We start from the raw sequence: 23,968 nt of genomic DNA, 5'->3' as shown, positions 1-23,968 counted from the left end.
TTTACTTTATTTCAGCTATCCTGCCATAACAGAGTGACCTGGTGATAAAACCCTGTGGATCATCACAGAAACTGATTATGTGCAGTATGTAGTTACAAAGGGTGGATGATGGTGTAGCATTTTTCACCATCTGTTGCCACTCATACATTTCACACTCACTACCCATATCTGTAGAGCACAGTTCATAGATTCACAGATTGGTTGGCTAGTGACCTTGGGGTGGGGGGATCTCTAAGCCTAGTCAAGTTTTCCAGAAAGAATAATGATGCCCTGTATCCGAATAGGACATCGAGAGCAAGGCATTTATAAGCTACCTCTGTCCATAAGTGACATGAGTACCAGGCCCAGTGTAAATTTCATATTCTCCATCCACTGATCAAGGTTGCACTTAAAATGGGTAATAGACAAATTCAACTTTACATGGATGGGAAGCCTGTTCCATAAGATGGGCAGACTTTGGGACATATATGCGTCTCTCCAGCACATTCTGTTTAGGACACAGACAGGATTCTAGTCCCTAGACCTTGTATTACTGGTACTCTTTGACTTACGAATATGTAGGAGAAGGGGGTTTACAGATGCCTTGTAAGCCAGGCATAGACCACCCCTCAGCAATATGTAGGAGACTGAGTAGAGGGAAAGGGATTTAAGGAGCTCTGCATAAGGTGGGATTGTTGCACATTGTATTCTTTTTGTAAGAAACCTCTGAGGTCAGTCTAGTTGCTGCATATGCCTAGTCAGATACATACCAAAGGGAGCATTGTACTCTGATTAGTCTGATAAGGGCAGAGTACAGTGAGATAATGACTTCTTTGGACATAGATGCCATGTCCTTATTTATAAGTTGCTCAGCATAAAAGGATTTCATCACCACTGTGACCATGTGGTAATTTAAGGTAAGGCTACTGTATACACAGATCCTTGACCACTAGGTCGACTCTTAGGGGTGAATTATCAACATTGTAATTAGCTAGGGTGGTTGACTTCCCAAACAGTACAATTATGCTTTTCTTAAATTAAGACCATGGCTTTGCCATCATTTGCTAGTCAGACCTTCAAAAATGCTAGTGTCTACGGGGGAATCAATGATAATCCCCAGGTTGTAAACATCTGCAAACTTGGTCAGCCATAAACCTTCAGCGTTTGCTTCCAGTTCAAAGAAATTGATGCCAAAAAGGAGCAGGCCCAGTACTAAGCCCTGGGGCATTTTGCTATTGCCTGGCTTCTTGGTGAAGCTGACCTCACCTATTTTGACCTCCTGGGTCCTATCAGTGAGCCAGCTGGCTATTCAGTGGGTGATTAAAAGGGTCTCTACCTAAACTAATGAGATTGACTAATGCCTGAGTGGTGTACTGTATCAAAATCCTCGGCCAGCTCGAGGCAAGCTGTGGGCACAGTCTTACTTTCATACAGTGTTTTGGTGACCCTCAAAAACGTCCACCAAATTTAATAGGCATGATCTTCCTTTAACAAAGGTGAACTGTGATTTGCAGGTTACCTACGACTTAATGTATCATATCCATGATGATTCTTTCCATGGCCTTACATATGAGACTGGTAAGACTTATGAGTCTGTATTTATCTGGGTCAGTGGTGGAACATCCTTAGTGCAGGGGAATGACTGTAACCATATTCCATTCCCTGGGCACAAAACCTGACTGAAGGCTCCAACTGAAAAGTGATTCAAGTGGACCAGAGAGGTCATATTTCATGTTATAAATTGTAAATGTAAACGAGTACTGTGCAAGACTCACCCAGGCAGTTTTTAAGTTCCAAGCATAAACTATGCTGCAAATGTCTGTTCAGACCAATATTCCAACAGAAGCAGTTTCCTTTCCAAAAAAGCAAGGCTGCTTTTAAAACACAAGCATAAACTGTGCTACAAATGTCTATTCAGACCAATATTCCAACGACATCAATTTCTTTTACAAGAGAACAAAGTTGTAGAAAGATATATAAAAGACTATTACACAATTAAACAATTAGTTCTGTTAGTAAAAAATCAGTTTGTGAAAATGAAGCCATTCACATAGACTGCAGTGAATTCTGTGACTTCAATAAAATGTTTACATTCATATAAAATCATATAACAGAACTGATATATAAAATTAGTATAAAGTTTACACAAACATTTATAGAAAATAAAATATATCTCATATGAAATATAGTCTTCCATCTAGCATATATATGAATGTAAACATTGTTTAATTGTTTAATTGTTTGAGTAATTATTTATGAGCGTGTATATAAAAGTGAATTTTTCTCAGTTTTATCATGGCCCGAAGAAGCTGTAAAGCGAAAGTGCTCACCTCTTGTTATTAATAATAAAAAGCAGTCTTTTATATATCTTTCTACAACTTTGTTTTCTTGTAAAATAAATTGATGTCGTTGGAATATTGGTCTGAATAGACATTTGTAGCACAGTTTATGCTTGTGTTTTAAAAGCAACCTTGCCTTTTTTGGAAAGGAAACTGCTTCTGTTGGAATATTGGTCTGAACAGACATTTGCAGCATAGTTTATGCTTGGAACTTAAAAACTGCCTGGGTGAGTCTTGCACAGTACTTGTTTACATTTACAATTTATGACATTTTTATTGGAACTGTGCAGGCACCTTTGCTTTATCGTGGTGTTTTTCGTTACTATTTATACATATTTCATGTTATTTATTAAACATTCTGGGATGTTATGGGGACCCATCAATACAGAGTTTTTGGCCTTGAAAAGTGTATTAATGACCTGTTCCCTAGTAATAGTTGGGGGCATTATGCTATGTGGTATTTCCTTTGGAATAAATGGAGGTAGGGTGTGTGTATGGGGGGTTGAGCTGAACCTGTCAACCAAAAGGTTGGCAATGGCATCCAGTTCAGTGTGGAATCACTGGGCTTGTGCATTAGCAGTGGTGTAGGATTGCAATATATGGAGGGGTAGTTGAGATCCCTCGTGAAAACAGTGAACTTGGCATGATACATACAAGTCTGCATTTTTTGCTCATTTAGTCTCCTAGGTTGGAGTCTCAGAATATCAGATGGTTATCTTATGAATGCATTTAAAGTGTGCACACTGAGTAGGGGTACACAACGAAAATGGTGTAAATGAAGTGCTGGGTATATTTTCAGTTTATTTATCCCTTACTTACTGAGTATTTCTTCACATCGGGCTTTGCATCTAAATCTGCATCACCTGCCTTTCCATGACTGTCCCTGTTTCAGTTATCCTACTTGTTTATTAAACAGTCCTCAGGTGGAAATATTATCCCGAATTATACACCACACTGCTGTACTGGGTTTACATTTTTGTGCTACCTGTTGTTAACTGTATGCATTTTAATATCTTGTATTGTGTGAATGGTTTCAATTTAAAGCTACCTCAGTGACTTTAACATAGTAATTGTTTTTGTTTTGTTTTATTTCTACAGGCAGTAATTGATGTTTAACATAGTAATTGTTTTTGTTTTGTTTTATTTCTACAGGCAGTAACTGATGCCCTGTTCTCTCTCCAGTTTCTCTTTGCGCGGAGAACATTCCCTGCAGATCAGTGGAGGAACGCCCAGATGCTGAACCTAACCAGCAATGCAGCAGATATGTTGAACCCTGCAAACTCAGATACTGTAAGGAGACTCACTGTGACCAGTTGTACATTTACTGGCATCATACAGGTTTACAAATTAAATAAAAGGGGTTAGAGGTACAAGGCTTCCTTCAGTCTTGTCAGATTGTTTAGTTGTTGCAGAGTTTGTAAGACTGATGCTATCAAAGAATCTGTTATTTGGGGCTCTAGCTTTACTCACAGCCTCTAAGGTAAATTCTTTCTTTTCTTTACCTTTTATATATTATCCTAGTTCCAGGTGATGCCATCACAACAAAATGGTTTCTTTGGTTTTGCTGAAAGACATCTGAATGTTAACTTACGCAAAATGTGCCATCACATGTATTCTTTTTCCAATGACTGAACAATCTTAACTGTGACCTTAGCTATGTTCTTACCTTGCGGTGATGTAAACAAATGGAAATCCCAACGATTCCTCCCCGATCTTAAGATGTAACTGAATTTGAAGCATCCAGCTTCTGCATTTTTTATTACACTATATTTAAAATTTCAAGAAAAAGAAATTGTATAAAAATATAAAATGCATCATAAGTACTGGGCAGGATGCTGTTTACTTAAAAACTGATTACAAAAATTATTAAAACTGTAAAAGTGTACAGTGGATGAGGTTATCAGCTTCACCTCTCAACTGTCCAGATTTTCTCAGACTGTCCAGATTTTTGTGTCATATTTCATTCTGATTTGGCAAACCAGTGAGGACTAAATTCACCAAATAATGGGAGGCATTTGAGTTTCAGACTTTATATCCTTCAGAAAATGCATGTTAACACAAAACCTTTTATTCTAGGAACTTTCTAAGTTTATAAGAGCAATATTTAAAATTTGTCCCTATTTTTGAGCGTTTGCTCCACCCCACTTTTTTGGCTTTGTCGAGATTTCCTGTGCAAAGAGGCTGAGGGATCTGACAAGCTTACTTTCTAAAGAAAATCACTATGCATGTGTGTGTGTGTGTGTGTGTGTGTGTGTGTGTGTGTGTGTGGTCACTTGTCGAGGGACACTAGTTATTTGTCCCATTTCTGTTGTAGTGCATCCTGTCAAAAAGAGAAGCATCGGTGCTTAATGTTTTTGCCTTATAGACCCAAAATCTAGGGATTATAAATTATTGTCTGTGTAGAACTTGTGTGTTTTTCCCATGCCTCTAGGGATTTTTATTTATCAATTGATTGTGTGATTAACTTTTTTGTGTGTGTTCCAGTTTTCTCCTGAAATACAGTGGTTAAAGTAGTGACAGAAAAATATGTATTAAATTTACTGTTAACCCTTTTGGCTCAGTCACGGTTGAAAAGTGCCTGCAGTAGAACAGTTTGCTTTCCCAATTAACAAATACAGTAATTAAGAAGGTTGAATAGTACCAGTGGTGTAAACTTCTTGATAAGGACCCAAATTAAAGTGAAGAATTAAGCTACAGATCTAATTGTAAACTTCAGTCTGTAACTCCTTTTATGGGTCTAAATTAATGATTTAATATGCAAGAGATTTAAGTATTTACTGAACTTGAAGGCTACCTCCTTACTTCAAAACACATTTTGTAAGCAGAATGCAAATGCATATGTACAGCATAAAACACCCTCACTACACTAGCATTTGCACCGGTAAAGAAAACAATGTCTAAGTCTCCCAGACTAAGGACAAGGTATCAGATGTAGAAAATTAAAGATATGATATAAATTAAGATTAAAGGTATGGTATCCAGATCCAAGGAAATTATATTCCCACTGTACTCAACCTTCATTAGACCAGTAATCAAGTACAATGTGCCATTTGGCATGTACATGACTAGGCATTTACAGCAGCTGGAGTGACTTCAGAGGTTGCTCACAAAGAAAATATGGGGTGTAAACAACATGTCCTGTTTGTTTAGACAAAGTCCTATCCTTTTACTCTGTCTCCTACACAATATTAAGGGGTGACCTATCCCTGACCTTCAAGGCACTTACAATCCAGCCCTGATGAAGCTGCTACACATCCACAAGTCAAACAGCATGAGGGTCACCTGATCTAGGGATCTAAAATTAGTCAACGACTCAAATAAAACATGTTAGAGACAGATACGTGTCTCAGAGATTGTCCTTTCTTTGGAACAGACTTCCTATTCACATTACACAGAGCCTTCCCTGGCCCACTTCAAATGCATTTTGGATCAATGGATGGGGAAATCACAAATTCACACCTGGGGTAGTGCTCATGTCCCTTATGAACAGTGGCAGCCTGTAAGATACTTAAGGCATAGGCACAAATGCATGCCATCCCCTTGCACCTAGGGGCCATATATTGGGTAAAATCAAATTATATTGACTAGGTTTTCAAGGCTGTTAAGCCGTTAGCCTAGTAATCCCCTATGAACCTATGAATCTATTTAAAATATATCCCTATCATACCTCTCGACTGTCCAGATTTTCACAGAATGTTTAGATTTTGCCTCATATTTTTGTTCCATTTCTCCTAAAATTGGTGGTTTTCCAAATTACTGGCCAAACATTGCAGACTGAAGTGAGAAAATAATGTCAGACATTTGAGTTTCAAATTCTGTGTCCTTCAGAAAATTCATGCTAATGCAAAACCTGTAATTATATGAACTTTCTAAGTCTGTAAGGGCAATATTTAATAATGTTTCCCTATTTTTGGGCCTTTGTTCCCCCATTACTACTGGCTTTGTCCAGATTTCTTGCTTTAAGTGGTTGGAGGCATGATCCCTATTTTGAGCTATTGTATGTCCATTTATTTCAGGCATTGTCCAGATTTCTTGCACTAAGAGATTGAGACGTGTACCTCTCAGCTGTCTAGATTTTTGCAGAATGTCCTGATTTTTGCCTCATATATTTGGCCTGTTTCTCAATATTTGTGGTTTTCTGGCAAATCACTGAGGACTGAAATAACTAAATATCATACATTTGAGTTTCAGACTTCATTTCCTTTAGAAAATGCATGCCAAGACAAACGCTGCTATTCTAGCAACTTTCTAAGTCTGTAAGAGCAATATTTAAAATCTGTCCCCATTTTGGGGCCTTTGTCCTTCCATTATTTTCGGATTTGTCCAGATTTCTTATGCTAAGAGGTGAGAGATATGGAGGTATGGTGTGTAATGCTCAAGTTAAGGGGAGGGCAAATTAGTCAATTAACTTGATCAGGTTTAACCCTGTAAATTGGTTACAGGAGACAAGAGTCTGAATCCTCTATACCAACTACAAAACTGCCGACGGACTTGTGAGTTTGAGTTTCAGTACATTTTCAGAGAACTAAGTTTTTCAAGGGAATGAGTTCCATTTCATTTTCATAGAATTGTGAGTTTCAAGGGAAGATAAGTTTACTGTTGTCTGTTTTCAATGTGCAACTGTTTTGTTTAGCAAATGGCAGTCACTGTTTGTGCTGTAGAATCTGAAAGCAGTTTTAGTAGCATAATTGCCTTTGGTGTCGAAGGCTGTGGATTGTACTTCCACACCATGTAGATGTAGTGCTGATACTGTTGTGCCATTTTGATTGCTGATTATTTGATGCATTTTAAGGGGGGATAGGAGTTCTCCACTCCTGAGTGTGTCCTCCTTTGTATGAGATGCATAGCAACTATGAACTTTGTCACTTTGTCAGACATTCCCTATTGCAATATTACCACCTTACCAATATTTTTTTTAATGTTACATAGGTAATACTTCAAGGGTAGCAGGCACTAAATTTGCAGATGAAACACTGAAATGTAAAGTTGTTTGCCAGTAGCAACCTCTTTATTAGTTACAGATCTCTTTAATGCGGAATTATTCGGATGATTTTTTTTAATTCTGTAGACATTGTGCTTATTGAGTAATATTGGTGAATTGTAAAGACAGACATTTGAGAGGCCTTTTATGGTTGAAATTTTCTGAAATGGGTAGTTTTTTTCATTATTGGTTCATATATTTTGTTTCATTGCTTACTAGAAGAATTTCATAACTACAAATTTAAAACACCATTCTAATAAATGGTGCTGTATTATACAAGGAATATAATTTAATAAATCAGGAAGCTGAATCAAAGAACACATGTGCATGGCCCTATAAATGTGTGCAAGGAGCCTATGGTTTGAAAACAGCTCAAAAGTAAACTTAATTCTCCACTGGCCAGATGCATTTTCTTTTAATATGGGTTTTCATGCCTTTTCAATGAATGTGAGTTGCAAGGGCATAGAAGTTTGCTGCTCATGCTAAGTCTGTTTTCACTGTGAGACTGTATTGTTTAGCAAATGGCTAGCAGTGCTTATGCTATTTTATTTCAATATCTGTAATCACTGTAGAAGTAAATAAGAGGTTCCTTTACTTAAAATACAAGACTAGTAAGGCTTATGGTCTGTAGTTATCCAGGTCCATAGAAGGCCAAACCTTGTGTTGAGGATTAACTGTTGCAGTCCCCCATTCTAAGCATGAAGCCAGTTAGAAGGCTAATGCTGAGCAGTGATTTTAGAGCATTTGATAGCTTATAGGCCATGCTATCCAACAGGTACCCCAGGGTATTATCAGGGCCCATTGATGTAGTATTCTTTGCTTTAAAGAGTGCATTGAAGACCTGTTTGCTAGTGATATCCAGAAGAGTTATGGTCAGGGGTGTCTTCTGAGAGGTACTGTGGGGAAGAAGAGGTGAAATTGGGATTACATTTATCAGTCAACAGGTTTGGTATATCCTCTGATTCCTTTTAGGTGGTTCCATTTACAATTTGTTCAGTACACTGCTGTGTTACCTTTGAGGTTGCGGACAAAGCTGATGAAGACCTTGTGGTTATCCTTTGATTTTGAGAATATTTCTGCCTCAGATTTGGCTTTGGTGGGCTTGATAATTTAGTTTGACTGGTTTCTTACCTTGCTGGGTATTGCACTTCCTATTTTGGCCATAATTTTCCTCCTTTTGTAATGCAACTTGTTGATATCGGGATTCCTCCAGGGTGGCTTGTTATTCAAGTTGGTTCTCTGCTTATTCCTTGTGGGTACAGCTGTTTACATGATAGTATATGGTTTCTGTAAACTGGTATCAGAGTTCACATGGTTTGGGGGGATGAAAATGTTACCATGGTATAAGTCATTAGTAGGAGTGCTGATTTGGAATAATTCTTATATGTTTGAGGGTTAGATGACATCCTCTTGTGACAAGTGTTTGGAGAGGTACATACCAGAAGGGGCGTTATACTCAGTGATTGACCGAATGAGTGCCAAGTAGAGGGAAACAATTATGTGCTGAATATGAATGATATGCCTTTAGATATAAGCTGTACCATGACAAATACCTTCCTTACAATAGTGAATATGTGGTGATCAAGGGGCAGATCATTGTTCTCATAAGCTCCCATAGACTAATTAGACTTATGTGTATATAACTGCCAGGGCCCACTGAAGTCTCTGTTGCAGTCTTTCATTCATCCAGCACAAAACCAATTAGATATGTACTGAATAGCCTTTATAGGGGGTTCAACATACCAGGTTCAGGTGAACCGGTAGGCAGCCTGGTATGTTATCCAGTCCCAACAGACATTATTCTCTTGGCCTTAGGTAGTAACTTCAGAAATTGTTCAGAGATTTGAGGGGGTTACAGATGCAGGTATTTGATGTGAGAATATTAGAAGATTGGGGTGATGAAGTTCAATCTGAATTAGTTGGCCAGTGGATTGGCTATATCCTCTGGTCCAAGTATGTCATATAATTTGTTATCAGCTCACTGGAGTGCCAGTCACTGAAATTTCTAGCACAGTTTAAAAAAATACTATGTGACTATCTTTCACGTGGGTTTATATTTTTAGATCACATTAGACTTTGGTTGATTTAATCACAGTTCTGAGTTCCTTGTTTAGTTTAGCAAGAATGTTTTTGGCTTTCTGAGAGTTACATTAATTTCTGCATGCAATGAGTATTTTTTTCTTTTAGTATGCTGCCCACGGGGCTTTATTTTTGAATTTAGTGTTGTGTTTATTTCTGAGGTGGGGGAGAAGTATCTATGCATCTATTTAAATATGCATACAGCTTGGCAGTAAATTATTCTGTACAGTAGAAGTTTGAAACAGGCTTAGTAGAGGGACCCCATTCTCAACTAATGCTTTTTACTCAGCATAGTCAGAAACCAGCAATACTCAAATATGTGCACACAAGATCACTTACACTAGCTTACAAGGGAGCTGAGAATGGTGTGGTAATTTTTTCTTTAACATTTTTCACAATCAAACTTGAGTGTCTTCATTTGTTCTTTCAGCGTGTAACAGCATAGGGCTATACATAAAGTGACTATGTTTTCATTTTGTGGGAGGGTAGGGAGGCATAGAAGAGATAGAGGCATAGAGGAGAAGAGATTGCTCATGTGTGCCTAAAGTGGTTTCAGAGTTTACATTAAGCCAAACCATCCATATGCCTATCTTCTATCCAGAAATTACAAAACACAGGGTGAAAGGATTCTTCATACTCCAGACATACTTGGCAGCTCAGTTATTGTCTTGGCAGAACCAAACCTTTCAGAAAAGCTGAACGGCTGTTCAGTTCCTACGAAGGAAGGAAAATAGAGAAATCCACATCAAAACAGACCATTTCCAAATGGTTTGAAATGCTATTTCTTTATTCCCACCATAATAGGGCACTTCAAGGCAGGGACAAGGATCATTCACCAAGGATCGTTGCTTCCTCTAGCTTTTTGGAAAGGGATGAACTTTAAAAGCATTCTAGAGGAAGCTACTTGGACCTCTGTCCATAGTTTTTCAAAGCATTATAAACTGGATTACTTTTCTAGGTATAGAACAGGATGTGCTAAGACAATTCTCCAAGGGCTCCTAGACCTTCAGCTTTCCTCCTCCCAAACTGAATAAACTTTGGTATTCTACCAAAACTGCTATAGATACTGGAGCATTGATTATGAAGGAACATAGTACAGTTATGCAAATAGACTTTCCATAACTGTAGATGGTTGTATAACTCACTGTTGCAGTAGCACCTCCACTCCATTTTATATGTTTATGTTTAGGCCTGGGTAAGGATTTGTATATCTGTACCTAATGTTACCTTTTTTTTTAAGACCATAGCCTCCCTTTTTCAGTTGCCAAGAAAGTCCTGAAGCTTTTGCACCAAGGGATGTTTTATTCCACTGAGATCTCATATATTCAGCAACCTGGGCACATGTGGAAGGAGCCTAATGCTTTAGAAGACTGTCTCTTATATCATTGTCAGTCTATAACTCATATACTACTGCAACTGCAGCCGTGATTTATTCAGAGATCTAATGCTATGTGAAGTGTACTTACACATATGTAGTTTGCTGTCTATAGCTGCAGTAAGGTCTTTAATTTCTGAATAGTTATAAATGGATGATTTGGATTAATTTTATTTTTTCTCTCTATGGCAAAAACCAATGCATGTTAAAATATTACAATGAGAATGGTATTTAATTTTTCTAGAAAACTGATTGAACTGTCAGTGTCCACATTTTTCTGAAACATTTGTATTGTCCAGTTGGCCTGTTGTAATAACCTGGTCTTTCTCTTTCTTTTTCAGTTGTTTAAGCTTATATTTCAACTAAAGCTATTATCTAGACATTTTGGAAAGATTTTTATCCATAGTATCAAACACCTTGCCTTGTTGGTCTGTACCTGTTTACTTTGTACAATGACCACACATTCCTTTTTATTGATTTAAATTTTACTTTTGCAAATCTATTGTTCTTTAAATTCTGGCCTAAAACAATGTGAATCATTCAGAACCATCATGAAATTCCACTGTAGCAATTTTAAATAGCTGCACCCCAACAATTAATGAATGAACCTCATGTTGGATAGATGTGAGAGACTTGTTTATGTAGGGATATCGTTTATACTGCAGTGAAATTTCCAGGGCTGTGTACTCAGCCATTGCATGGGTTTTGAGACTTGTAACTAAATACATGTATGCACATTAATGTGTGTGAAAGTAGACCATTTGGACTGTTTAACAAGAGGTATTATGCAACTCTGTGTTGATGTGCTTCAATTCTTGGGGAACACTGTTTCTCTGTTTTTAATAGCTGCTCAGTGCCAGTCATGTTCTTCAGCTCAGCAGGTTAACAACTTACACTTCTGCATAAATGCTATCTTATTTTTGTTTCATAGTTATGTGCTTAAACTCCTTGCTGTGATCATTAAACTCCAGTGCTGTTATGGCAGCAATTCAAGTGGAGGAATTTTCATAAAATCTGTTATCCAGAATTTGACAGCTATGCCAACCACTTTAGCTGCATGCACCGAGTGGAAAATTATGGAACAATGTAAATGTTTAAGTTATTTCCAAGAAAACATTCCCTCTCCAGTTGGCTGGCGAATTTTCAATTGCTGGCACTGCATTAGCATGAATGTGTGGTCATTCACATGACATATTAAACCAATCACGGTCCCATCTGTTTCAGTTGGTGGTAGCTCAAGTGGATGTAAAAGATCACACTGCACTTACAGAAAAGAGCAGGGTCTTTATTAAAGTACCTAATAACTGTACATACTTGCATTAAATATACAAAATCCAAAGAAAGAAGCAGCAAACTGTATAATGTATATCCATCCCCCAACCTTTCAGCTACAGCCAGTACTTCCCTGTGACTTGTAAATGAATCAGTTCCAAATGTTTATTGTGCAATAATTCTACACATCAAAATTTCTATATATGCCACACAAAATACAATCTAAATATCAGTATCCCTTTCCCTAATGTGTATAATAACCATAAACAAGTTCATCTCTGTTTACCCTCTTCTTTTACAAAGATCCACAGTTTTACTACAAAATATTTGTATTCTTTGTCAATTCAGAAAAAAAAAAAAAAAACATGTTCCTTAGATTTCTCAGCATTGCATAAATGACACAGGGTTAAATATGTGAAATTTACCATGAGGTGTACACAATTTGTGCACCTTGTGGTAATCATTCCAAATTCAAAGACAGCCCTAATGTAGTGCTTTAGCACATAGATGTGCAACACTGCATTGGCCTATCTCCTCTGACAAGCTGTACAGTAATGAGGCAGTCAGGAGGAGAGACATATGTTAAACACCCATTTGTTCTCTCCCTTAGAACTGTCTCAGCGAAGGCATACACGTGCCGAGTGATGTATGGAATTGCCTGAACATGTAAACTAGCACTGCTACTACTTGCATTTTGTGATGGTGAATACTGCCATGAGGCCGTAATCAGCCATTGCAGCAGAGGTAAACAATAAGGAGTGAAGTGGTAAGGTAGGGATAGGGGTGAGCGTGTGTGTGTGTGTGTGTGTGTGTGTGTGTGTGTGTGTGTGTGTGTGTGTGTGTGTGTGTGTGTGTGTGTGTGTGTGTGTGTGTGTGTGTGTGTGTGTGTGTGTGTGTGTGTGTGTGTGTGTGTGTGTGTGCGCATGTGCGTGCATGTGTGCGTGTGTGTGTGATTTGGGGTGGCTGTCATACCTACACACACACCTAGACAAACTAGCAGAGTCTAAAATAGTGGGTGGGAGGGGGAATGTTAAACACCGGGGATTTTTCATAAGTCTTGTCCTATAAGAGTTCTGAAACATTATTGGAATTGGGGTTGGGTGAACACTAGACACCAAGGATTAAACTACTACAGGGACCAGGAAGCACACTAGAGAACAAGGATTACTCTAAAGCCTTGTGCTGTAATGGCATTTAAACAGTATAGAGATCAGGGGTGAGGGAAATGCTAGACACCTGGGCTAGTACTCTTTTGAAATAATGGTACTAAAACACTACGGGGATAATGGTGGGGGAACTCTAGACACCAGGGAGAACTTTCAACTACTTGTGCTGAAAGTGCACTTAAACAGTATGGGGACAGATGAGGGGGGGCAACTACAGGGCACCAAGGACACATAGAAGGCTATGATTTGAAACAATAAAGTCCGGCATTAACAAGGGACTGCAACCTTACATGATGTCCTAGGGCAGTAAAAGTAGTCATTGGGAATGTTCAGACAGCTCAAGAACTGGTATGGGGTCTCTGGTGTATTTGTGTGTTTGAATGAGTACTTGTATAGGTGTGAGAGTATCTGGGGAGGGGAGGATTCCTGGGCAAACTCGGCCATTAAATACTACTGGAATTGCTGGGCTGCAGTTTGTGGTAGTTAACTGCAACTCAAAAACATGCATATTACTCAGTAATGTGGTATTTTCTCATTGTGGCTAATCTGTCTATGAATTGTAAAATACTACATTGTCTTAACAGGCCCTTTTTACCACTATTATTGTGATGCAGTAGGACTTTAATGAAGCTACAAGAATGTATTTCATTGAGCTTTTTATATAATATAAGCCATTTATCTCTTAATTTCATTAAATAAACAGATGACAGGATGGCTCCAAACTGGATGAACGCTTTATTAAAAAGCAGGTAGCAAAGCTAATATCAAACCAAAAACATAAGACTTTAAAGCGCTTTTCGTTTGTTCTCCAACAAACTTCATCAGAAAGTAATGTAGCAACACTAAAACCCAACATTTAAACAAAAAAAGTGCGGGAAAACATATCCACATTTTAAAATTTTAAAGCTGTACTAACTCAATTTAATCAAACAGCTTTAAAATTACTTGAAAATAACTCTCCATAGTTGAACCTTAAAAATATTACCTCATACAGTCTACAGACAGCAGCCTTAACTTCGATCACCATGTCTCCATGGTGGTAAGAAGGACATTTTATATTGCTCATCTCATTAGTAAGGGTATTGCCTCCAAAAAAAGTGGTTATAACCCCCCTGTACTCTCTCCTTATAAGGCCAATAATAGAGTACAATACTACCTTTGGTATGTTCCTTTCCAAACACCTGCAGCAATTGGAGAGACCACAAAGTTTCCTTACAAAGAAAATTCAGGGTCTTCAAGATCTGTCTTGTGCGGACAGACTAACATCATTATCACTTTACTTTGTGTCTTACAGACTAAGAGGCAACCTGTGCCTTGCATAGAGAGCAATCTCTGACCCAGCTTTAATGGAAATGCTGCACATTTGCAAGTCAAATGGCACAAGGGTCACTTGCTCAAAGGACTTTAACCTGGTATATGATATCAAAGGAAACTTGCTAAAGAGACAGATTTGTTTCACAGAGGTTGCCCCACTTTTGGAACAAGATTCCTATTTATCTTAAACCAAGCCCCTTGTTGGTCCTATTTAAGCATAATTTGGACGATTGGATGGGTAACTGGAAATTTAGCTCAGGATTTCTACCTGTGTCCCTCTTGGACAGGTGCAATAGGTGCTGATTTTAGTGTCTGCTTCAACCAGGTACCCTTGTGGATATAGATTGAATTCAGCTAGGCTTGTAAGGGCCGTTGGACCATTAGCCTAGTAACCTCCAATGATCTTATGATCCTATGACTCCTTTTGACTAGATTTAATATATATTTCCAAAATGATAAGGAAAATTACTTCCAAGATTTTATATATATATATATATATGGATCTCACTCAACATATATACAACATCACACAAACTACATACAGCATGTCGACACCACACGACAACAAACACACACAACCACCACGACAACGAACAAACAAAAAACAAAAAACAACAAACACAACCACAAAAGTCCAAACACAAAACACAACAAACAAAACACCCACACTCCACACACAACACAAACTCACACAACTAACTACCACACCTACAAACCCAACCTCCACATAAACCCTACCACCAACTAACTACCTAAACCCTAACCCTACCCCCTAACTAAACTCACACAACCAGCTAACACAACCTAGGCAACAGCCCAGCACACACACTCACCTAACCTCGCACTTACCACTAACCCACAAACCCTCCCCACCTTAACCTAACCACTAGCCGCACACTGCCCCTAACAACCCTAACCCTAAACCTAACCAAACCTATCACACTGCGCACACTTACCTCAGCTGCACCCTAACCCTGCCTCCACCTAACCCCCCTAACCTCAACCCTATCACTATCACTTACCTTCACTTTACTCACAAGAGCACTAACGCCCGTCGTCCGTCAGCCATACACAGCCTTTTTTTCCCATGTCATGGTCTTGATTTTTTTGTTTCGATCTCGGTCTCTCTTTTTTTCGATCTTCTGGCGTGTTGTTTTCTGGCTGTGCGTCTGACTTGTCGACGTAGTAAGATAGACCCATATATATATATATATATATATATATATATATATATATATATATATATAGGTTCATAGGTAGGTACTAGGCTATCAGCCTAGGGCCCATACAAGCCTAGCCAAAAAATATACCCTGGCTTTCGCCACCCAAGAAATTTACTTTCCTGTGCCCCTGTTGAGCAGAGCCACAGAAGTGATCCCTGGGGTGAATTTCCCATTTCACATCCAATCATCAAGATTTTTCTTGAAGAGTGCTAATGAGGAGCTCTGTTTGACATAGATAGGTAGTCTGTTTCAGAGTATGGGAAGTCTCTGGGACAGGAATCTATCCCTCCAGCATGTTCTGTTTATTGTGGTGACAAGGTTTAGGTCCCTAGAGCATGTAGCTCGGAGGGATTGGGATTTCTTTAAGTGGAGCATGTCCAACAGCTCTGGGTTTGACATAGCTTTGTATGTTAGGCAGAGATTGCCCCTGAGTAGGCGATATGCGATGGAGTAAAGCTGTAGTTTTTTGAGACGGTCTGCATAGGGCATCTGTTTGAGGCCAGTAATCCTCTTTGTGAGGTATTTCTGTGGTCTTTCCAGTTGTTGTAGATGTCTTGTGAGGTACATACCAAAAGGGGCGTTGTACTCTATAATGGGTGTAATGAGTGATGAGTAGAAGGGAACAATGACCTCTTTTTTTTCTGGGTGAGAATCCTTTTGTGATGAGATGAGCCACGTAGAAGGATTTCCTGACCACTGTGGCAATGTGATTATCAAAGGAGAGACTACTGTCCACCTGTGTCCCAAGGTCTCTTATCACATTTTCGGCATTAAGTAGACTACCAGCTATGTGGTAGTTCATGGGTACAGAGTTTTTACCAAAGGGGATGACAATACACTTTTTGGCATTGAGTTTCAGGCCATGGCTTTGACACCAGGTTTCTGTCTCAGTGAGGCCCTTTTGTAGTTTGTCCACATCATTAGGAGTTTCGATTATGGCTCCTAGTTTGCAGTCATCTGCAAACTTTGTTAATAAAAACCTTCTGTGTTGGCCTGCACTTCAGAGAAGTAGATACCAAACAGGAGAGGACCCAGGACTGAACCCTGTGGTACTCCACTTGTCACTGGTCTGAAGTCGGATTTGGAATCCGCTACTTTCACAGTGTGGGTTCTGTCCGTGAGCCAGTTGGCAACCCATCTTGTGACATAGGGATTTATACCTAGTTTAGTGAGCTTATCTATAATTCCAGAATGGGGGATGGTGTCGAAAGCCTTGGCGAGATCTAGATAAGCTGTGTGAACCATTTTACCCTCATGAAATAAAAACGTTGTAGGACACTGCTAGACTGTAATGCTTTTATTGCATAAAACAAAAGATAAAACACAAGATGAGCGCTTTCGGGATATTCCCTTCATCAGATACTTTTCTCATAAAACAAACACTATTTAAAATAATGAATAGCCAATAGCAGTCAGTGAAATACCCGCCTGTTTTGAAGGGTGGGTTTCACAGGAATCACATCATTGAGCCCTGGCTTCCTACTGGCCAGCAACTCAATTATCCACCTAGATTCAGCTAACTCTGTTAAATGCTTCAGGTTACCTCCTCTATTGTTCACCTTAACATTCACAATGGCCCTAAAGGTAAAACTATGGGTGGGATAATCCATCACATGTCTACTTAAAGCATTATTTATATCATTGTTCCTTATACAGGACAAGTGTTGCAAAATCCTTGCCTTAAACATTTGATTGGTCTTACCCACATAAAAACTGGGGCATTGGACACACTCTGCCAGGTAAACAATATCTGTGGTACGGCATGTAGCTCTACCTTGAAATATAAACTTCCTACGTGTAACTGGATGTTCAAAATCAGATAGTCTCTTTATATATGGACAAGCTTTGCAACCTCCACATGGGGCTGTTCCTATTGATGTAGCTATTATTTTATTTTCATTCATTTTTTCTCTACAAAGTAGGTCCTTAAGATTTTTATTCCTCTTATACCTAAATCTAGGATAGGTACCTACTATTCTACTTACACGTTCATCATCCATTGAAATGTTCCAATTTTTGCGAACAATATTACAAACATCTCCCACATTCCCACTGTAAGTGAGCATTAATTCAGGTCCATATTGCATCGTCGGGCTACTTGTAGAGATGGCAACACTTGTTGTTTCACGTCTTATCCAGGGTTTATATTTTGTACTACGGAAGCTTTTACTACGATCTATAACCCTATCCACTACCTGACTTTTATAATCCCTCTGTAGTAAGCACCCATTTAACTTGGACAATTCTAACTCATAAACTTCTTCATCCAGGCATACTCTTGAAATCCTGCTAGCTTGCCCTTGTATTATATTGGTGTATGTATATCGTGGGTGCATACTATCATAGGCTAATAACGTGTTTCTCCAACAATCTTTTCTAAAAAGCCTAGATGCAAAACCTTCATCATTCTGTTCTACATGGACATCTAAAAAATCTATGGAATTGAAGGAGGATTCCACCTTAAACTTGAAAAAGGTCGTTGTAGAGTGCAAAAATTCTACAAACTGATGTAAAGAATCCACATCACCATCCCACAAGATGAAGACGTCATCCACAAAACGTACATACATCTTAATGTATACCTTCCATATTTCATTGCCCAGCACATGTATCTGTTCCCATTGCGATAGAACAAGGTTAGCATATGTATTGGCACAGGGGGTGCCCATAGCTACCCCCTGTGCCTGTTTATAAACTGAATCTGCTCCTCTGAAAATATTATTTTCAAGGACTAACATTAGCAGTTCCTTAACTAAGTAAATCTTGTCTTCCATTGCCTTTGAATTCCTTAAAAATGTACTTATCATAGTAACACCATAGTCATTATTAATCACAGTGAATAAGTTGTTAACATCCATGGTGACCATTAACAATTTAGTTGTACACTTCACTTTACCCAATTTCATCAAAAAATCCCCTGTGTCTTTTAATACATTATCCAACCCATCTACGAAGGGTTTCAAATGATGTTCAAGCCATATGGATATATTCTCAGTAACCCACCCCCTCCCAGAAACAATGGGTCTAAGGGGTGGGTTAATTAAAGACTTGTGAATTTTGGGGAGTGCCTTAAAAATAGGTGTTACAGGCTTTTCTACCCATAAGAATTCAAAAGTTGACTCAGTGATCTTCAGCTCTGTTAATAACCTATGCAAACCCTGATGTACCTTGTCTATAGCACACTTTACACCCAAAGGATTAATACTAGCATATGTGCTTTCATCTGATAGCATTTTTCTTAGCTTTTCAGTGTACCATGATGTATCTAGCACAACAATAGCCCCTCCTTTATCAGCCGATTTTATAGTTATTTCTCTATTTTTCATTAGACCTTGTAAGGCTGCCCTTTGTGATGTAGTTAAATTATAATACTTACTTTTGTTGTTCTGCATAAAATACCCAACTAGATCTTGCTCACAACTATTAATAAACAAGCCTAAGGCTGGGGTCAAAGGTGGAACATAATTACTCGGTTTCCTTAGTGCCTTATCACTCAAACCATTCTCTCCAAACATAACTTTCAAGGCCACATTGCGAGTAAATAACATTATATCCATCACTACCTCATTGTATATACTGCTATTGCTAGGGACAAAAGTTAATCCCTTATTTAAAACTGCCAGCTCACCTGCACTTAAACATACGTAGACAAATTATACACAATACCAGAGTCCAAAGCGCTATTAGTCAGTCCAACATCTTCCTCCTTTTGTCCACAATACAATCTTCGCTCGACGACCTCTTCCAGGCGGGTATTTCACTGACTGCTATTGGCTATTCATTATTTTAAATAGTGTTTGTTTTATGAGAAAAGTATCTGATGAAGGGAATATCCCGAAAGCGCTCATCTTGTGTTTTATCTTTTGTTTTATGCAATAAAAGCATTACAGTCTAGCAGTGTCCTACAACGTTTTTATTTAATTTCGTTGGCTGGTTCGTGTGGTAGGACTTTGGTGCAGTATATGATTTTTTACCTCTATCTTCATTTTACCCTCATCTATGGCTTTGGTGACTGCTTCAAAGAAGTCAATCAGGTTTAGGAGACATGATCTGCCTTTTACAAATCCAAACTGGGTAGGGTCCAGAGTTTGGAGATTACCAATGTCTTTGTTTAGGAGTTCCACGATGATACGTTCCATGGCCTTGCAGACCAGGCTCATCAGGCTAATGGGGTGGTAGTTCCCGGGGTCCGTCGTGGCTCCCCCTTTGTGGAGTGGGATAACCATTGCGGTGCGCCATTCAGTGGGTACAAAGCCTGAGGAGAGGCAATGATTGAACATGGTACACATATACACACACACACACATATATATATATATACATATATATATATATATATATATATATATATATATATATATATATATATATATATATATACACATATATGGTTCCCATTCAGAAGCCTGAAACATCATAAGCCTGAAAATCAAAATCCTGAAACCAAAAGCCTGAAAATTCAGAATCCTGAAAACTCAAAATCCTGAAAGCCCAAAATCCTGAAACTCAAAATCCTGAAAACTCAAAATAGACATACTGATGTCATTGTGGCTTTGCTATTGTTAGCCCTGTGGTGTTAGGTCATGCGTTGGGGTCAGGTAAGTGTGCGGTTGGTTTTATGTTAGGGGTAGGGGCGGTTTAAGTGAGTTAGGGTTAGGGCGCGGGTCAGGTGAGTGTGTGATAGTGACGGACCTTAGGGTTAGGGTTAGGGTCAGGGTCAGTTGGTAGATATTAGTGTCTTTATAGTGACATATTAGCATTATTTGTGTTTTCAGGATTTTGAGTTTCAGGATTTTGGGCTTTCAGGATTTTGGGCTTTCAGGATTTTGATTTTCAGGCTTATGATGTTTCAGGCTTCTGAATGGGAACTATAAATATATATATATATATATATATATATATATATATATATATATATATATATATACACACACACGACAAAAAGCCACAGTATCTAAATGAAGTGTTCATAGTAAGTGCAAGAATAGATTGTTCTGCTTTCCCCAAAGTGAATAAATTTGTTGAATCATACAATATAACTGGAATGTTACCACTATAAGGAAGCTTCTAAAACCATGTAGTCTGTTCACATGATAATATTAATCCTATATTACTTAATAACTTCACCAACCTATGCATAACAATCTGACCTTACACAGAGTTAAGCATCGTAACAGTTGTGTCACCAGCATAAGAATATACTAATGCAATTCTTAATTGAACTTGATAAAAATTTATGCTCAATCCATAACATTTTCTGGTATCTATATAGCAGGATTCATTACTAAACCAAAAAGTACAGGATTGAGAGGACATTCCTATATCATACCTCCTAACGTTCACCACTGTTCCTATTCAGACATTTACTATGGGTACTATCCATGACATCTCATAAATTTGTCTTGGAAAGCAAATTCTCCTTTCTGGTATCCCAAATTTCAGAATGGGTAGTATTTTGAAAGCCTTGTGACATCAAATGTTATAAGAACACAGTCTAGTATATCATCTAATGTCATTTTCATTATTTCTTTATACACAGTAACCTTTCCTTATACTTTTCACTATACACTCTCTGCAAGAACTTTCCGGAACTGCTTTATTTGTAAAATAGCCATTGCAATTCTGTAATCAGAATTGCATTATTATTGTAATAGGTTGTCAGTATTTTTTTTTAATTCCAAATCCATTTTATTAATCCCCTACAATGCTCAGTTCCCCTAATTTCAAATGTGAACCATCTATCAAGCACCTCCAAAATCTATTTCCTTTCCTCTAGACTCCCATTTTTATACAACCCATAACCAGTGCCATTCACCCTGCCCTGGCATCTGAAATAACATTGTTCGATTCCTCTAATAAAATAAGCTGCCATATTCAAGTCACAATCAAACCATAAATGTCCAGTCCAATTACATTTATAACAACTCAAAGTACATTTTTTCTGAACATGCCCAGCCAGTCACATTGATTGATTACACCTCCATTTAGGATTTGTTTGTGTCTTTTGGCTTTTTCCGGTTAGGGGTCGCCACAGTGGAACTCAGGTCCGCTAATGATTGGCAGTAGATCTTTATGTGCTGGCTTGCCGGACCTAACGCACAACCTTCAATGAAGTAACGCCCATTTACGCATGTCGCCACACAGAAGACGCTCTAACTGAAAATCGAAGGGCAACGTCTAACTGTGAGGTGACAACGGCACCACCACCGCAGTGGACACCTCCATTTAGGATATTCCACAATTAAATAATTAAGCACAATAATAACACATTTTAGGCTGACCAGCATATCTCAACATACTGCACACCCTTTCAATAGTCCCCACACATGGCAAATGCTGTAAAAAAATTACACACTTTTTCAAAGTTGCCCATATATCCCACCCTGAATTCTACAATAGATAACTGTCTATTCTAATTTGCAGCAGTCCTTTTTTGGAAAAGGAATCAGACCAAGAAAAACGTATGATTTACATGAATAAAACTGTTTTAGTCTACTTTCCTCTGAAAATGAATTAACAACTAAAACGTCTCAACTGTCACAAAATCCAACAATGATGCAATCATAGTATCCCATACAAAATAAGAGACATGCTGCAATTTGTTTTTACCCATTATCCTTACCATCAGTCTTTGTTTTAAAGTTAGTATTTCTTAAAAGTCCCTACCACCGTCACTTCAACATCTGAGTAATTTCTGAGACATTGTTCTGTAGACACTCATTTTCAGACACGCTGCAGGAATTTGACACAGTTTGCCACTACTACAACACCTGACCTATGCTTCTCTTGCATCTCCAACAGTTTCTCTGCTCTGTATTCAGTGCTTTCAGTATGCTCCACCCCACCACTGCAGACCACGATGGAGGTGATTCATCTCCCAGCTCTGATTCCTCCATCAAGCCTTGTAGTACAAACAATTCCCACCTATTGTGCTGTGAAACACGAAGTGCATCCTCTGATGGATCAGACTTTGCCAAGACTTCCTCCATCTCCACAGCTGCATCTCTTTCCACTGATTCTTGTGGTAAGCTATGAACTTCTACCATGGTATACAGAAGTTTCCACATACTTAATAGAGTAGGGGAAGTTCTCTAGTGCCCTGGCCAAATTTTCCCCTAGTCATTATAAATATTACCTCAGTTCTCTTTTTGAAATTTCTACAAGTCTTTTGGGTTTCTAATACCATGACAGGAATAGACCCCATGCCTAAGTCAAAGTATGATTAAAGTTCATGAATTTAGTATAGTTTCAATTTTTGATGTTCTCTAGAAGTGCTCTTCGCAGCACCTGCAATGTGCCCAATAATGACTGCTTCTGCAATTCGTACGGAGTTACATGTATCGGTAACATATCTAAATATGATTGTAGATTGTTTTTTATAAGGTCCATTCCTCTTACTACTACTGGATCTATCTGGGTATCTTTCTTCCACATTGCTCTTGTTTCTGCCTGCAAATCCTGATATTTTATGACTTTGTGTCTCTCTGTACGCAAGACACTGAATTCACTAGGTATAGCGTTGTCAATGATCAGTGCTGGTTTTGTCTTCTTTTCATTGACCACTATATCTGGTTTTCTTGCATCAGTTTCAGCTACTTCAGTATTATAATGTTTGCACAATCCCCAGTGCAACAGTCTTGCCTCATTATTATGCCTTTCAATATACAGTCGTTCTGCCATTAGTATATCACAACCAGCAACAAGGTGTGCAAATGTTTCCAATTCTGTTTTACAAAACCTATATTTGTCTGTTTCTCCCACATGTTCAGTGGACTTTGTAAACCATGATGTATGTAGTCCACTATCATGGGCTGCCAATGTTAACCTTTCGTCCTTTGGTTTTAATTCAGCTCTCCTTAACCATTCCTGTGTTTGATCCTGATCAACGTGAGGTTGTTCCAAGAGTTTTCTATACTTACAACTATATTTATGCATTTTCCACATTTCTTGCCTTCTCATCTGATCATTTACCTTATAGTCTTTCTTTTGTTTTTTTTTGGCACATTCAGTTGCTGCCTGATTTTTATCTTCTTCTGGTTTGATTTCCATTCCCGCTTGATGCCGATATGCTTCTGCTAGACTAAGCAGGGAAGCCATCTTAGATTTATTCTCGTCATGTTTCAAAACTTTCACTATGTTTGGGTCTTGTGATATGTATGCAGTCCTGTGATTGTGGATCTATACATATAATCAGTTTCAAGGAGGCCCTTACCTCCTTTGGAACAGAGAATATATAATCT

At 38.4% G+C, this 23,968-nt stretch overlaps 1 protein-coding gene across 2 annotated transcripts in view; it reads left to right on the top strand.

Moving 5' to 3' along the window:
- The window catches only part of NCKAP1L (NCK associated protein 1 like), a 1,498,172-nt gene that overhangs the window by 345,955 nt on the left and 1,128,249 nt on the right, over nucleotides 1-23,968 (top strand). For both annotated transcript variants that reach the window (XM_044083976.1, XM_044083975.1), the window contains one exon: nucleotides 3,471-3,608. In XM_044083976.1, the coding sequence (XP_043939911.1) occupies nucleotides 3,471-3,608 (138 nt within the window). The remainder of the gene's footprint in view (nucleotides 1-3,470; nucleotides 3,609-23,968) is intronic.

This window comes from Protopterus annectens, chromosome 9.part0 (assembly GCF_019279795.1).
Source record: "Protopterus annectens isolate FY-2018-M chromosome 9.part0, PAN1.0, whole genome shotgun sequence".
In the NCBI taxonomy this organism is placed as follows: Eukaryota; Metazoa; Chordata; order Ceratodontiformes; family Protopteridae; genus Protopterus; species Protopterus annectens.
Note: the sequence above shows the minus strand (reverse complement) of the source record. Positions and strands in the feature narration are given on the sequence as shown.